Raw genomic sequence first — 14,314 nt, forward strand, 5'->3', positions numbered from 1 at the left:
AAGAGAAGCTACTCGGAAAAACTGGAACTGGCTGAACTGTTTTTCAGCCAACAATCCTGTGTCAGTGTGGAAAGGCCTGCAGATTTTCACCTACTACAGGAGACCATCCCCGCACATTGCGGAGAACCTCCTCACAACCTGAATGTGTTTTACTCAACAGATCACTGGAGCTGTGTCCAGTTCCCTTCTGCTTTAAACACTCCACAATCATCCCAGACCCCTAAGTGTCAAGAGGAGGTGTACAGGTATGGGCTGCTATTATTAAAGATGAGATCGTTGGACCATTTCAGGTTGAAGATGGAATGAAACTTAACTCCAAAACCTACATCCAGTTTCTGGAATTTACTTCCATCAAGCAGTGGTGCAGGAAGAAGTCTTCAGCATTCAAGAAGGAAATGATCTTTATGCAGGACAATGCTCCATCACAAGCCTCCAAGTACTCCACTGCTTGTCTAGACAGCAAGGGCCTCAAAGATGCTCAAATAATGACCTGGGCCCCTTCTTAACCTGACTTGAATCCTATTGAGAACTTGTGGGCCTTTCTCAAACATGAGATTTACAGTCAGGGAAGACAAGTAAACTCTTGTGTTGTGTGTCTGTGGTTGCTGCTTCAGCGGACGTTGATGGTGAACAGATCAAGAACTGACAGGCTCTGTGGACTGAAGGCTCATGGCAGTTAATGAAAAGAAGGGCAGCTCACTAAATGTTTTTGAAAGGCCAAAAATGTTATTTGACATTTTGTGTTGATACACTTACTCCAAAAATTGAGAATTCACAAGTAATTTGATAGAAATTATTATTTTAATTTAGTTGCCTAATAATTCCACACACTTAAATCTTCTCCTGAGCAAGACTAAACTCACTTTTCCTTAGTTAAACATTCAGAGCATTGTGTAATTATTCCTGAGGAATACAATTGGCCTAATAATTGTGCATGCAGTGTATATCCAGTAGAGTACAATGCAACAAGTACATGTGAATGTGAGCTGGTCTCAGGAAGCAACTGATCAAACTCTGTTGTACATTCACTTATATACCATCTTTCTGCTCCTCCTTCTATTGTCAATGTGGTGATGATTTCTTTATATTGTTCTATTTTGTCTATTTGCTTATGTTTTCTTTATCTATAGTCCATTGAACTCTCTCAGCCTCCTTAAATATAATAGACACAAGTGCGTAGTGGTAAACTCTATACAATCAAAAGCTTGTGTAGGCCTGTTCTACATCGTGGCGAGCTGGATGACACTACCTCTGCCGGCCACTAGATGGCTGTAGATAAAAAGAAATGATGGAGAGGGGGGATGGGGGGGGGGGCTCTAAAAATTGATTTACAGTTAGGTGTAGATGTTATCACACACACTCATATTGAAAGCAGCCGCATCATAACTGAACTGTCTGTCTCTGTGCCAAATTAATTTGTAATCATAAATTTGATATAGTACCAAAATGATATAGTATAATTGTATTGCACTATAGATACACAGATGAATTGTGTTGGAGTGGACATAAAAAAGACAAATAATGACAGCAATGCAGTGATTAAGTAGAGAATAAACACACATTTCCCGATCGTGTTCAATAATTTACTCATTTAATCTTATGACCGTCCAGATGTACAATGTGCTGCTATACAAGAGGACGAGGAATCACTTGGTAGCAGTAGTAAGACACTCCCCTTATCTCCCCAACCTCCTGCACCCCAACATCTGCCGCCATCACGCCATGCTCCTGTGCCTCAGTCTCCAGCCACAGCAGCCTGGCATCAGGGTCCTCATCGGAGAACTGGAGCAGAGATCCTGAGCTCCGCAACACCTTCAAGCACTGCTTCAGCACCAGACCGGCCTTCCTTTCCCCTTCCTTAGACCTCAACAAGGCGTCTGTGGTGCCCTTATCCACTATAAGGTCCACGCTGATAGAACCATAGTGCTTGTGAAGCTGTGTGCAGTCCAGCTCTACAAACTCAAGCAGAGAAGAAAGATTGTGAGGTTGAATGGCTTTGGCTTGGATGTGTTCCTGCATTAGTCGCACAGCTACGGGGGAAATGTCAGCGCAAGTGACCTGGACCGGGAGGGGAGAGTGTTTGTAAACACAGGGCCCTAGAGCAGACGTGCCACAACCCATATCCAGGACTTGGAGCAGAGCATCTGCGTGGGACTTGGTCTGCAAAAGGGGCATGATGAAGTCTCGGACAGCATCAAAGCTGAAGAACCACTCAAAGTTTTTGAAGGTGGATGTCCTGCTGCTGCTCTCAGTGTAGAAGCGGTCCCAGGTTGCTTTCTTATCCATGTTTTCAATCAGTTCAGCTAGACAGAAACAAAAACAGAGGGATTATCAAGAGTTAGTAAATTACATCAACATTAGCATGTCCTTCTGGAGGCTGCAGTTTATGGTGCTGTTGAATTGAATGAATCATTTTCTGACCTCAGCCCTTTCAATTTTAATGATTTGTTTCCTCCGTGTTATACCTAATGTGTTAGAACATTGTTTAAGCAGACTGACCAGCCATTCAGGAGACAGGGGCCAAACACATCTCTGTAACTTATAATGCTCAAACTACATCCTCCAAAATGAAAGTTGAATCAAACTGTTACGTATGCTAAACACAAAAGTCCCTAAGGAACGTTAAGACAACAGTACACACACCTGCACAGAAGTTTAGTTGCCTTTAAGTAAAATGAGCACTTCCTAACGTTATGTTAAGGTGTCGTCTATCCACCTTACCTCAGCATTACGTTGTAGCTAACCGACTAAAGCTGGCCGACTAGCTAACTCAGTTCACTGCAGTGGTACTGCCATGTGTTAGTAGCGTGCAACACGGCTATCTAAAATTAGATAACAGTTCAAGGTTTAAACGTACTTGTAAGAGAGGAGTGATTCCGTGCGCAAGCTGCAACTATTCTCCTGCCTGACAACGTCAACGACTTTGAAAACGGAGACATTTTCCCTCAGTTTGTCACTCCCGTCTGTCCAGCCGAAGAGCTCTCACTCCGCCCGGATTATTTTGGGATACCAACAGCGTTCATGAAAACGGTACCGAGAAGGCATCTGCTGCCGTAGACTACGATCTTTGATCAGGGTCGTGCAGCAAAGACGCGACTGCGCATGTGTGAGTGCAGGTGTTCTGGTCATTGCAGTACGCCAAGTGCTTCGCTGCTAGTGTGAAAAATTTGAGTAGGAGCATTGTAAACACTAAAGCACGTTGCTTCTGTTCGCGTGTTTCGTACTACAAAACAGTTCAAAATATAAATATGCTTATTAAAAAAAACACTCGATTTAATAATTTGCAGAATATTTCAAATTTTAATAATCACTCGTTTAAGTCATTTAACAACAACAAATGCATAAACAGTCACTGGTTTCAACTTTTAAAATGCGAGTTTCCTGCTTTTCCTTGTTTCATATCCGTGCAAAGTGAATATCCTTTGGTTCTGGACTCCTGGTCTGACAAAAAGAGCAAGTTGTAATTGTCCGCTATTTCTCAATGATTCAAAATAAAGGCTGGAAAGCAAATGTCCAACTGCTTGAAGTAGGCTGCAGAGGGTTTGTAGCCATATCAACTTCAAGGATACTGCAGGAGATGGTGGTGGTGGGAAGGCCCGCCAGACAGCGGTCAGACCTCTCCAGAGCTGCTGAAAATGGCAGTCAGTGGCTCTGTATGAAGAGAAAGGCCTCTACCTGGGCGCTCATGTGAATTGATGGTATCCAGGGGGTGAGGCCAAAACACTGGGAATCACTGCTGAACCATCTGGAGGTGTCCTGGGCCTATCAGCGAAACATCAAGGAAAGAGGGCGACTAGTTGATAACCTAAAAGATGCCGCCGCCACCCCCCCTTTGACCATCCCGCAGTCTAGGCAGCAGGTCTCAGGTGTGCAATTAAGGGATATTAACATCTAGTCCTACATGACAGAATGATTCAAAATAAGCGATTAATTCATAATGTAAATAATCATTTGTTGCAGCCCTAAAACTTCAACCTGACTCTTTACATAAAAACATGACACAAGAAATAAGATGTAAATCCCTTTAATAAAACTCAATGAAACGCAGTGTAACAAAGGAAAAGAATCCAACATAAAGCAAGTAGATAACATTTACAACCACAAAAAAAACCTGTACAACTCTAAATGCCTGGAGTCACTTATATTTTTCCAAAGATTTTTTTTAATTAACCATTTTGAGATGACTGAGGGTAAAAGTTTGGGCGAGAGGGGTAAGGGAGGCATGTAATGTGATTTTCTCTTTTATTTTTTCAAATACATGAGTGTAATCTTATACACAAATGTATGCTTCATCAACGTGGCTGCTGAAGTTTGTTGTTTTTTTTTAAATCTGAGGTGGGCTGTGGCCAGCAGTGTTATTTGTACAAGATGTCGTAATGGCCAGGTCTATACAGGAGGAAGATGCGTGGGTCGCCGCCTTCAGGGAAGACGTGGTGATTGACTGTTCCTCCCTCTCCTCTATCCATGTACTCCACCAGGATGGATACGTTCAGGGCCTGGGCTAAGGCGATGATGTGAATGTGGTCACTTTCTTTAGACATTGGCTCTACCTCCTTCAGAAAGAACAAAAACAAGCACATGAGTTTGTTTTCACAGAACAACTTAAATGGTTAAGCAACAAAAAGCTATTATGCACACAGAACAAGCACAATCTCTTTTTGTAGAGCTGTCCTGTGAATCTATTAAACAAACAGCCATCAGCTTACAAGGGAGCAGCTTCATAAAGGCACACTGAATAAAGCTGGTGATAGTGCTGCACGGTATACCAATACCAGTAAGGCAGTTGAATAAGTGATATCTGGTTGCAAATAACATTTAAACTTTCATTTACACTACAGATTTTCCCAACCAGCCGAGGAACTGGCCAGGGATGGAATGAATGGTAGACAATTTGTTTCTCAGTACCTAGAGGTTCGTTAAATTTGATCAAAGTGAAAAGAAAAAAAAAAACCAAACACCTGCTGACAGAACTCCTTGACAGAGCGTCCTCCCTCTATGAAGTGCTGAAAGAAGCCGTGCTCTCGCTGCAGGTAGCCTGAGGTGAGCAGCCGCAGGTACACGACCACGTAGTCCGACACGTTCTGGTCGTTGAAGGAGCTCAGCAGCTCCTGCAGGCTCGGCTGTTTCTCACACAGTTCAATCAGGTCCATGAACTTGGAGGAAAGACATGATTTACATCATTAGATTGATAGCTACGTGTCCAGCTTGCCAACTTACTACCCGGCTGGCCAAATCTAGTGTGTCTGGTCTGTTCCAGCTGACCAAATACATCATGTGCTTTGGCAGATGACCATGCAGAGTTGGCAGGGCAATGAGCAAACTACGGCTAATTCTGATAACTGAACTCACACAGCACCACACGCTTAATCCAACAGGATACAACGCACACTATACATACTGTAGGAGTGAAAACATTTTTACAGCTTTGATTTTCGATCAGAATAAGTGAATGAAAGCATTTTTGAAAGCTACTTTACAGCAGCAACACAAAAACACCTAAACATTTATGTTAACTTAAATAAACCAAATCATCATAAAATATTTGCTCCTTCAGTAAAGTCCTCATTTTGGTTTGTCAGTTAGCAATAACCAACTCACAGTATTGTGAAAGTCTTCAATGGTAAACTCAGTGAAGCCCTCGTTAACCAGATCCAGTTTACTTTTAGATGCAACTGCTTTGAACCTGAAGAGACAAAAAAAAAACAGCATGTGAATATTACGGCTGCCATAGTGTATGTTAGATTGTACGTATAATGAAAAACAGTGCAGTGTAACAAACAACACAACACTAAATGTTAGGTGACATACATACCTGTCTAGCTAGGTACTGTTCATACATGTGACAGATTTGAATAAAACTCCACGAGAGGACAAAACTGTGCCAAAACATACTTTAAAATACTGATATGATCCTTAAATAGTCCAAGATGATGGTGTGAACTGTGTGCAGAGGCTGATCCTACAGCAAAAACAGTAGTAAGGGAGACAGCAGTCACCCAAACCAGATTCAAACCTGGGTCTACAGGGTACCAAACACGCAACTTGACCGCAATGCCACAGAGCAAGGCTCGGTGGTGCGCCAGTCAAAGTGCATACTCGACCGCGGTGACGGTACTCCATCACACACTCACTTCTGAAGTTCTTTGCTGTCATCTAGCAGGGACTCGAGATGTGCGAAGCCGAAAGCTCTGTAGAAACAATTCCCATCTGGCCGTGTCTTACGAATGTACGAGTATTTTTTGTGTAGGTCCTGCAACAAAACAAACAAAAAAACAACAACACTGATATCATTCAGTAAAAACAAACGTAAAAACTGTAGCCAGTGTGTAAGCAGCAGTCATGTTTTGTGACTCTGGATAAACTGACACCCTGTACTGTGGAAGAACAAAAAAAAAAAAAAAGCACTCTACTGTGGGTGCAGTAAACTGAGAGCAGTGATGCGGTTTGACTCACCTTGATCTTGAGCTGATAAACCGTGTCATCATCAGCGTACTCCCTCTGCAGCACCGACAGCTCCTGTCTGTCCGACACTAAGGGGTTACTGTTGGCTATCTAGACACCCCCCAAAAAAGAAGCATTAGTGCATGTACTGTAAGCAACTTAAAGATGAACTAATATGCTTTTCCTTATTTTCTGTCATATATATGATGTTACAATGTCCGACGTTCATAATAAAAGTCAACAAATAAAGAGGTAAAAGACCGCCCTGCTCATCGTGCTTTTTGCAGCCCTGCCACAGTGCACAGATTGTAGAGACAGGTCTGGCAATGCTTGACAATTGTGCAAGTCTTGATGGACAGATGGCTCTACTTGTTGCAAAAGTAACTGCTAACAAGGGGTGCAACAGATCTCAAAACTCACAGTTTAGATATTTCAACACTAGGGATGTAACAATACCACAGATTAAGTAGTCGATACCAATACCAATTACATTCCACAATTCTCATTACCCAATTTGATACAAAAATAAAAAACACATCCCATGTACTTACACATACACATAATAAAAACATTTGAACATTAGAAAGAACAACTAACAGCTGTGAAAGAAGTGAGGGGATGTCCAGGTCAGATGGGAGGTGGTTTGATGTCGATATATTTAGAAATGAGGAAGCTGTTGAAATTACAACCTTGAACCTGAACTTTTGTTTTACAAACTCACAGGTGTAAAATGTTTAAGGGTGGTCGTTATATTGGTCTGAGATTTCGAGGTGGTGGTGGTGGTGGTGGTGGTGGTGGGGGGGGGGGGGGGGGGGGGGGTACCAATTGAAATGGATTGTATCACACTTATAAGAACTTCCCTAACTCAGCCTACAGTGACAGGCGCGTTGACAGATATTCATCTGTGGTGATTTTGAGTTGATTGGAATTGTGAAAAGTCTACCAACTTGGATCCCCGGTACCTGTGGTACTGTAGAAAAACAGGTACCGTCGTGGTTTCAGAATTTAGGAATCAACTTTGTCCTCAAGTATACGGTGATTCACTTCTTACCGGGGTCCATCGCCACAGTGACGTAACGCAGGGTATATCATGGCTCACAATGAGGCGGAGTTGGTAACATCCTGATCACATGCACACACCCACATGTGCACTGTGCCTTCAACTGGCTCAAGCAAAGACTTTTTACAAGCAGCATATTCTGATGATTATATGATTATGATTATACAATTATCACGTTAATGCATATATATATATATTTTTTTTTAAAGGTACCATAAGCCTTAAACAGCAAGACCTCAAATCAAATATAACATCAGCTCTAGTTTTCATTTTAAAGGTCACAGCGTCCTCTGGCAGTGTAGATGATGTGAATGGGTATTAAATGTTGAACGGGAACTTTCTTTGGTGGGCCTAGTAGTATATGTTCTTACTGAAGCATGTCACGTGACATGGTTAAGCTCTGTTTGAGACCGAACATCAAACACTAGGGTTGTGAGGAGGGCTGAAACGATTCATTGATTAATTTGATAATTAAAATGCATCGGCGCAAATTCTTTTCATCGAGGCTTCGTTTAATCCTTATAACTATATAGCGCACTCTTTCGCACGGACATTTATGACTGTCGCAAATCGCGCTTACGCTGTGTGAACACGACGTGATTATGATGGCGCTGTTTGCAAAGTGGAGGGAGAGAGAGAAAATTGTGAGGGACAAAGAAGAAAGTGTGGCATTATTTCAAGCTAAAAGAAAAACTGCAACAGCACGACGGCACCTGATCAGAAAGCACCCGGCGCTTTGCTAGCGGACGGACGGGGGCTATTCACAAGATCGAGATGAGATTTTAACATTAGTTTTAAGAAATCTTCAATGCTGAATTATATGAACATTTTGAGCATTAAACACGTAATTTCACACAATTTTTGCTATTTCTGCCTTTTCTGCATCAATGTATGGTGGAAATGTCTTTTTTCATGTAAAGGGAAATCCAAAATTCAGGTGGCAGGTAATGGAATATAATGCAGTAAGACTCTGTGTTGCTTTCTGATCTCCTGTAGATGAACTTTTCTCATTTAATATCATCCCTGCTGTGTCGACACACATGCAGGAGTGATTTACACTTCACTCCTCTTTTGTGTCTTTCTTTGGGGAAGTAGCATCTTCAAATGTGATTGTGGCACTCAGTAATTAAATTCAGTTAGAAACTCCTGGACATTAATAGCTCCTCTGTGTCAGCAGGTTTTCTGTTCATGTTCAAAATGTTATGCACATTCAAAACACATATCTGTGTTCTGACATGAGGAGAAAAAAAGTCATAACATTACGAGAATAACGTCACCATTTAAAGAGAATTCACAACCTACCTGCCCTATACTCTGCTCTGTTACATTACGTTATTGCTCTACTGATGTATTTCGACCGCCTGACCGACACAGAACTGTTTGGGACTGTATGTCAGGTTGAGACCAGCAGGTGGAAACTGAAACTAACCGACGACACTTCTGATCAGGCAGAAATCTCACCACAAATCCACACACGTGTAACAGCACCTCTGACAAAATGCAGCTCCAATCCCAAACAGAGCAAGGTTGCACCCCAGTTTTTAGATGTTTATTTTGCAAAATTCTACCAGCTATGTTACGACTCTGTCACAAGCTGGCAGTGATTCACAGCACGAGAGGGGGTTCACTTGATTACTATCACAGCACACGCCAGTGTCGCATCGCTCTACGAATGGATATTATCAATTATACATGTATTTCACTGTGTGAGAAAATTGATGTGTGGAGTGACAGCACAAATGTCAATTAGGTTATAACGGCACTCCAATCGGTAAAAAACTTGGTAGCCTGTTAGTTTCAAACAGATGCAGTGGAGATTTTGCAAACACAGAGCAGGTAAAGCAACAGTAAACAGTGCAGATGTTTGTTTCGGTTGTTTGACAGACTACGTCTTTAACAAGCCGGCATTCGGTTCACCTGCTGCCGTGATAACAGATCGCAGGTGGAAAACTCCAGAAAAAGGGAGAGTTCTAATGTCTTTTGTCCGAATTTATAAAACATACTACTGATGGAGAAGGTGAAGCAGACAGGGGGAGCGAGGGACAGAGAGAGGAGGGGCAAGCCGGTGTCTTTGCAGTGAGAGACCAGAGGTCTAGGTGTGTGTGAGTGTGTCTGAGTTTGGGGACGATGTAAACGATGCCATCGTCCATCGGCCCCTAATGGGGACAATTAACAATAAATGTATTGCAACAGTAGGATATTAAAATACTGTAATACTATTTAACAAGGGACAATTCACAATGAATGCATTGTTGCAATACATATATCGTAGATTATCCTCTATTAAACAGGTTGTCAGCTACTTGACAGCCTCAATATGCTGCTTAACACACAGTATAAGTGGGTCTGAAGGAGGCTACTCTCACATGTGTGCAGATCCTTGTTTACAAAGCCTGACCGGACATAACATCATTTTTTTCGGAATATCTGACTCCGCCCACACAGCCATAAAATCTACAACGTGCTGGCGTCTTGCATCTGCCAATGTGGTTGAACTTCAGAGAGTTTGTCGAAGTGATGAGTGGTAGTGCACCGACTTCGACATGATGGCGTGTGTGTGCAGGAGCTGCTAAGCCCCGCCCTCGCCTAAACACCGACGGAGAGGACCAGAAGCAGCGCTTAAAAACACCAAAACACAGCAGCATTGTTTATCTGTTCGTTTGGCTTAAGTGCAGTGGGCAAAAATGCTCATAATGCAAAGGAAACCCTGGTTTTTATTAAAGGCATCACCATTTGGGCAGATTCCGTGATATTCCAAGTTGTAGCCTACATCTGATTCCATTTTTATTGTCAGATCCCGTTACGCTGTCGGCGAATTCTGCATCTTTCAGGGGGCGGGGTGTCGTTTTGGGGGGGCGGGCCGCCAATCAAAATAATGGTAGGGGATACACTGCACTTTTAAGTTTGGAACATTTTGAGTGTGTTAAAGAAATGAATCAGATTTTCAAAGTGACGACAAGTTCTTTAAATTGAGTTGAATGACCACTTATTCAGTGTCCACGGCTTTTAATAACAAAATGCTGACACACAGCTGAAATTATCGGGCTAAAACTGTCATACACATACATCTAAGCAACGCATTCATTTTGATGGAATACCTAAATGTAATTATAGACAGATGTCCTCGTGCCCTAATGATTGGTCAGTGACATGTTAAATGCATTCACACTTGTCCATGTTTGTGACTGGTCATATGCGCTGAACAACTCCCCTTTTATGTGAACGCGCTCATGGTTGGATTGGAAAACCCTGGGTTGACTGAGTTGATTGCCAGCGTTGTGTGGAAGCTTAGCGTGATTGCAATTCTTAGGTTTAGTGAAACAAAAAGATATGGGTTTGTTGAACTTGCTTCACAGTACAGGCCCCTGGTTAAATATGGGTTCTACTTTTAAAAATATCAAATTTGGTGTTGACAGGTAGCATATGAAGGGTTCAGCTGTGTGCACACATCTGCTGAGTTTTCTGGATGTTTAACTGTATAAGTGCCTAGAATACCTTTGCTCCGAGGCAGAATAATGGCAGGCCATCTTTTATGTCACCATACAAATTAAAAATGACCCTTGCCAATAAAAAAGGGATTTCTCACCTCTTGCTGAATTCTGTCCTGTTGAGCAATTATGGCCTCGTCATATGCGAGGCAGTTCCCTCCTGTAAAAGAAGGAGGAAAGATCAATTTGTCATAAAGGTGTAAATACTCCAAAGGGGGAGTGATAGGCCACCATGATGGCAGAGCTTGTTCAAGCTCAGTTGCAAGTGACGACTCTATATGAATCCTTTAATTAACAGTGTTAATATGTGCCATCTGGATTTAAACATCTGCATCAAATTAGGGCTGCTATACTGCTATTTATATACAGCAAATGCAGTAGCAAACAGTAGAAAAGTGCACTATTAAATAAGGATACCAGTGTGATTCCAGCTGAATAAAGCTAGAGGTGTATGTGTACACACAAGCTAACCTGCTTTCCTACAAGAGCAACCTTTGTTACAGGTGTTATATGCACCTATGGACAATGCAGCTGGATTATCATGTGACACGATCCACTAGGGGTGGGAATCACCAGAGTCCCCACGATAGGATATTATCACGATATTTATGTTGCGATTCGATTTTATATATATTGAGATATATTGCAATTTATGACCTTTTTCCAACTTCCAATTAGGTCCCTAAAGTCAAACTTTGTCAACATCTGTTTATCTAAAAAAGATAAATTTCTCTGTTTGTTCATTTTTTCAGTCCTCTATATGGTCCTTTTAAGTTTTCTAGTGGACTAAAAAGCAATAGATTTTATTATTCTAGTACCAAAAAAACTCCCTTCTGCAATTTATATAATAAAATATCGATACTTGGCATCCGTGTATTGATACAGTATTGCCATGGCAAATATCACGATACTATGATGTATCGATTTTTTCCCCCACCCCTACTATCCACACAAAATGCGACAAGGTTTGGCAATTTTTATCATAATCAAGCCACAACTGACCCCAGAATGGAACAAATTTAATTCATGTTGCATAGGAAGAAAGCCCAGAAACGACTGTATTTCTTGAGGGAGCTTACGAGGGCCAAATTCCCACGCCACGTTCCTGTCAGCTTTTCCAGAGGAGCAACAGAAAGCATCCTGACTGGAAACATCACAAACTGGCATGGGATATGCACGGCCCAGGACTGAAGGGCTCTGCAGCGGGTGATTAAAACAGCTCAGAAGATCATTGGGACCCATCTCCCCGAGCATCAGTGATATCGGTGAGGTGCCTACGCAGAGCCCAAAGGATACTAAAGGACAGTAGCCACCCAGCCACAGCCTGTTCACCCTGCTGCCTTCTGGGAAGAGATATATAAGTTTCTGCTGCCGCACGACCAGACTGCAGAGCAGCTTTTTCCCCCAAGCTATCAGATTCTTAGGCCCAATCCCAATGTCCACCCTCACAGACTTTGAGGCACATTCCCGGGAAGTCCGTGAGTGCTCAGGGCTGTCCCGCTGTCAAATGGTCAAGTGCGCGAGGGCTCTCTCACGGACATTTTGAGCCCTTTATAGACACTTTTCGTAAGTCCGCATTTCTGCAGACTTTGGCTGAGGGAATGGCCCACAGTTCATAGCGGTATGACGTAAAACACAGGGGTTACCCATAGACTGTATGGGGTAACCAGGGGAAGCCCGGAAGCGAGATAAATATCACGGCAAATCCGCGTATTAAGAGAAGAAAACAGCAAACAAACAAGCATCGACACCAACGCTGATGTCAAGAATGTTAAAAGTTTTCTTAACTTAAGATGCTGCATAGAACACATTAAGTAAGAGAAAGGCAACAACCTTATGACAAGTTAGTTTATTCAACTATTTATGTTTGTCAAGTTTTTGCTTGATGATGCTATTTGACCAACAATAGTGTACTGATTCATTACAAATATTTATATTAATATTTATAAATATTAAACTCTTATTCATGCTCAGCAGGCTTCAGTGATGATAGTTTATTTCTGTTTACCATTCTTCATTGATTCTTTATTAATGTATATTGTCTGCTATGTAGCAGAAGGGGGGTTACAAACTCAATTTCTCTCTATAACTTCTTACATTGTGATAATAAACCTAGCTAGCTAGCTATAGTACACGTATCAACTGTTGTAAATGCACTTTGCATGCAAAAGTAAATCTGGTTGTAACGTTACTGTTTTGGTAATACAAACAGGTTACCGAACCACCTGTGCAGAAAAGATGCAGCTCCCACAGAAGCTGCATCCCCGGTGTGTGCTTGGCATTAAAAAGCGACAGGTGCAAAAAAGCCTAAGATAGGGTGATGTATTAAAAATAAAACGACGGCATTCACGAAGATAGCGCGGTTTTCTCTTCCTGTTTAAAATATCTGCAGTCACCACAAGCAACCTCACAGACCCTTCCAAACCATAGTCAGCAATTCACATGAAAACAAGTTAATCCATAACACCAGCTAACGTCAGTCAGCTAAAGTTGGCTAGCTCGACCTGTGCGAAAACAAAACAAATTCAATAACAGCGTTTTAGCTGCCGCACATGGGAATGCCCCGTCTTTAATATTTAGCCTGTATTTTCAATATTTCGTTCAGTCAAAACTACAGGACTGTCTCTCACTGTTGTCCCGTGTCAGTAACTAAACAAGCGTTTTTTCTTTGTGTAGCAATGGTAGCTAGCTAAGGTTAGCCCACAAGCACTGGCCTGTCTCCCCCTTGTCGCTGCATGTCAACCACCTTTACCGCGGCGGGGACACCGGCTGAAAGGCCGAGCAGACCCTCGTATGGACGCGGGCTTCACTTGCAAGATAAATAGCCGCGTTGTTTGTTTGGTATCGTGTATTGTGACTGTTTTTCTCACCCTCCATCTCTCCCTGTGATGATTCCTGCTGCTCCTCCGCCATCTTAGCCGTCGAGATCTGTTTCCTCCTTCTGCATGACCTCATTCATTACACACATCCGGGCAGAGCCACATTTGTTTGTCTTTTTAAAAACAACATCAGCATGCCTTTTCATGTTAAGGGCCCTATAAACAAGATTCGTTTGTTAGCCAAGCTATCAAACTAAAGCGGACCAAACCCCACTGTTTCATTGGATACCAGGGCTGGATTTCCACCCATGCGCCACAAGGGCCCAGACCCTATTAGGGGCCTCCAAGGTCAAACACTCACTGCCATCTTTGGCATGGTAGGTCTAATTGCTTTGTGGCAATTTCAGTAATCGCCCATTAGTTTGGCAAAAGCACAGTGTAAACTAAAGTTATAAGAGCCACGAGGTGTCTTCTCCATTATATCCATCCTGTCTCATATGGTCCTG

At 42.3% G+C, this 14,314-nt stretch overlaps 2 protein-coding genes across 4 annotated transcripts; both read right to left on the reverse strand.

Moving 5' to 3' along the window:
- Window positions 1-1,574: 1,574 nt before the first annotated feature.
- cskmt (citrate synthase lysine methyltransferase) lies at window positions 1,575-3,050 on the reverse strand. 3 transcript variants are annotated; one of them, XM_046065219.1, is made up of 2 exons: window positions 2,858-3,050; window positions 1,575-2,303 (listed from the first exon to the last, which is right to left on the reverse strand). In XM_046065219.1, the coding sequence occupies exons 1-2, from the start codon at window positions 2,937-2,939 to the stop codon at window positions 1,627-1,629; spliced, it is 759 nt and encodes a 252-aa protein (XP_045921175.1). In that variant the 5' UTR covers window positions 2,940-3,050; the 3' UTR covers window positions 1,575-1,626. The 3 variants fall into 3 exon arrangements, with proteins under 3 accessions (XP_045921175.1, XP_045921177.1, XP_045921176.1); XM_046065221.1 differs by lacking the exon at window positions 2,858-3,050 and adding an exon at window positions 2,722-2,857; XM_046065220.1 differs by lacking the exon at window positions 2,858-3,050 and adding an exon at window positions 2,644-2,795.
- Window positions 3,051-4,008: 958 nt separating this feature from the next.
- otub1b (OTU deubiquitinase, ubiquitin aldehyde binding 1b) lies at window positions 4,009-14,057 on the reverse strand. Its single transcript, XM_046065222.1, has 7 exons — window positions 13,860-14,057; window positions 11,088-11,149; window positions 6,454-6,552; window positions 6,132-6,250; window positions 5,599-5,683; window positions 4,959-5,153; window positions 4,009-4,553 (listed from the first exon to the last, which is right to left on the reverse strand). Exons 1-7 carry the CDS (start codon window positions 13,942-13,944, stop codon window positions 4,356-4,358), a joined length of 843 nt encoding a protein of 280 aa, XP_045921178.1. The 5' UTR covers window positions 13,945-14,057; the 3' UTR covers window positions 4,009-4,355.
- Window positions 14,058-14,314: the final 257 nt, after the last annotated feature.

Source organism: Micropterus dolomieu, linkage group LG12 (assembly GCF_021292245.1).
Source record: "Micropterus dolomieu isolate WLL.071019.BEF.003 ecotype Adirondacks linkage group LG12, ASM2129224v1, whole genome shotgun sequence".
NCBI lineage: Eukaryota > Metazoa > Chordata > Actinopteri > Centrarchiformes > Centrarchidae > Micropterus > Micropterus dolomieu.